Genomic DNA, 2,648 nt, shown 5'->3' with positions numbered 1-2,648 from the left:
ACAAGTTATGGATGATGAGGAATTGCATAGTTTACTGGGTGTTTAAATTTGTGTTCGTAATATTTGTGTGTGTGTGTATGTCTTTGCTTAACTTTATGTATATTAAATGGATGATGTTTTAGTTTATGAATTGAGGATGACAATGTTATCGATGGAATGCAATTAAATCTCTGATTTTATTTTGTTGGTTCTTATTTTTTAAATAATAATCTTCCTTCTCCTCATGTATCTTTCCACCTCCGATGATGGCTTGTCCGCCAGTGATGTTCATCCAAGAACATCAACCATTTATTATTAATCTATACATGTTTCAAAGTATCGTCACCATCTATATATATATATATATATATAAATAAATCTCCTATATGTATATATATATATTTGTTTTATTTTATCGCAAGTAAAAAGGTTTCCATTCAATGAAGTCAAAGCCTTTTTTAGTATGTTTGTACACCATAAATATATATCTATATAAATATATATATATATATATAGAATAAGGGTAGAATAACTAGGAACGGTTTAAAGTTATACACATATTTATACGTATATTGAATCCAACTTATGTTTGTACATCACATGGACCGTTCAGTTTGACTGAAATAATAAGAGTAGAGTCCATTGAAGTTTTTACGAGCGTTCGTCGAATGTAGAAGACAGAAGGAAATTATTTTTAATTTCGTTCGGAAACAAAAGTTTGCAGACTTAATATGAGAGGAAACTGATAGATCAATCAACTTAGTAAACAAAACTTAATTAAAATTCAATCAGTATGACAAAATAAATTAATTAACATTCAGAAAATATTTTGACCATCCTTAATTAACTTAACTATTAAACTTAATTAATTTTACTTAACGAATTACTTGTAAACAGTAATTTTTATATATAGTAACAGTCAGTGAATCAGTACAATAAGTCACTAACCCTCACATACACAGCATAAAACACCAAAGTGAACGGACTTTATTAAACTTAACTAAATAATTTAGAAATAATAATAATATATAATAATTATTAGAATAATAATTAAAATGAATCATTTCTTATAAGCAGTTTCTTGGACCCAAACAATGACAGATTGAATGCTATTCTGTGCCAGTTTCAACAGCTCCAGTAATGAATTTTTCACGTTTTGTGGAGATAGCTGTCCACTGAGGGAGCGTGAGTGATGAAGAGTAAAACATTTTTTGTTTCAAATATTTATGCATAAAATTTTTTTACGATTTCATGAATTATTCATATTATTATTATTATTATCATTAGCTATATGACAAACAACATCAGCTTACACAAAGACATCATTTGACAGATATTTATAGATGGATTCCACGAGCCTACAGATGTTATCAAACATCAGGCTGGCCATGTTGATAGCGTGCTCACATACCCACTCCAGACATTGAAACAATCCAGGTGTGTATATGATGAGCTGTTGTGGAAAAAGTTGTTTTTCAATATATAATAAATACCATTTTTTTAAATAATTATTTCATAATTGTTGTAATTATAACTTCAAAACTATTTTCAAACAACAAAAAATATTGAAAACAAACCAATTAATCAGCTAGCCAATCGATCAATCAAACAACTAACGAACCAATCAATCAGTTGACCGACTAATCTGGCAATCATTCGTTATATCAACTAATCCAGTAACCTTTGAAACCACATGATAAAACATTCAATCAATCAACTAGCCAACCAATTACACTTGGTTCAATCAATCAACCACCCAACCAATCAATCAATATACCTGATTGTGAGCATAGTGAAACATTTCTACCATCCACAATCTTTGATTAGTAGTTTTGTCCATAGCATAATCAAACGCTAATGCTATTTTTTTCAGCAACAACTGCACATAGGGCGTCACAAGTTCTAGGGCTCTCTCCAGATGCTGTGGAACGTTGTCTGAAATCCACCTATTGTTTGGTTTTTTAATTTAATTTATGAATTTTTAGTGGGAATGGGATGATATGCCTTGCCGTTTTAAATGCTCCGTCGTTATTATTGCTAACTTGAAGATAGCCAAAGACAATATAATGCGACAATATCAACAGCAGAGAACGACAACCAACTTGAGAGCAACTTGCAAATGGTCTCTGGCATTTTTATACAAGTAATCGATGGCATTAATGACACCGGCTTCTGATAACTTCTTGTATGTCAGGGATTCTGTTGATGTTATTAATGATGTTAATGTCATTAGCGACCCAACAACGACAAAGATAACATCAACGAAAGCCCCGAAAACATCAACACAAAACAGCAACAAAAACATCACACAAAATATCCAATATGTCGGCAACCACAACAGAACATTATCAACAGCACAACAACTGCAACAGCAACAAAGATCACAGTCCAACAACAACAACGGACCCATAGTAGAGCCATGGTGATATACATCAAATGATAACAGAATGATGACAGATAGACAGATGATGACAAAGAGTGACATCATCAGACGTGTGCATCTACTGGCTGATGACTTTTTGTGCTTCTGAGATAAGCTCTGTTTTGCGAGGGAAAGGTTTTAAAAATTAAGGCAAATTAACATAAAATTAGCATGAATTTACACAAACTAATAATGAAAAATGATTTAAAATAAGAAGAATATTAAAAACTGATAAATTCAAAAATAT

General features: G+C 31.1%; 1 protein-coding gene across 1 annotated transcript in view; it reads right to left on the bottom strand.

Moving 5' to 3' along the window:
• Positions 1–670: 670 nt before the first annotated feature.
• The window catches only part of HELRODRAFT_194215 (hypothetical protein), a 6,680-nt gene continuing 4,702 nt past the window's right edge, over positions 671–2,648 (bottom strand). Inside the window, exons 12-16 of the mRNA XM_009031180.1 lie at positions 2,386–2,518; positions 2,082–2,178; positions 1,757–1,925; positions 1,293–1,432; positions 671–1,154 (exon numbers count right to left, since the gene is read on the bottom strand). Coding sequence (XP_009029428.1) covers positions 1,040–1,154; positions 1,293–1,432; positions 1,757–1,925; positions 2,082–2,178; positions 2,386–2,518 — 654 coding nt within the window. The 3' untranslated portion in view covers positions 671–1,039. The remainder of the gene's footprint in view (positions 1,155–1,292; positions 1,433–1,756; positions 1,926–2,081; positions 2,179–2,385; positions 2,519–2,648) is intronic.

This window comes from Helobdella robusta (genome assembly GCF_000326865.2).
Source record: "Helobdella robusta unplaced genomic scaffold HELROscaffold_70, whole genome shotgun sequence".
NCBI lineage: Eukaryota > Metazoa > Annelida > Clitellata > Rhynchobdellida > Glossiphoniidae > Helobdella > Helobdella robusta.
Note: the sequence above shows the minus strand (reverse complement) of the source record. Positions and strands in the feature narration are given on the sequence as shown.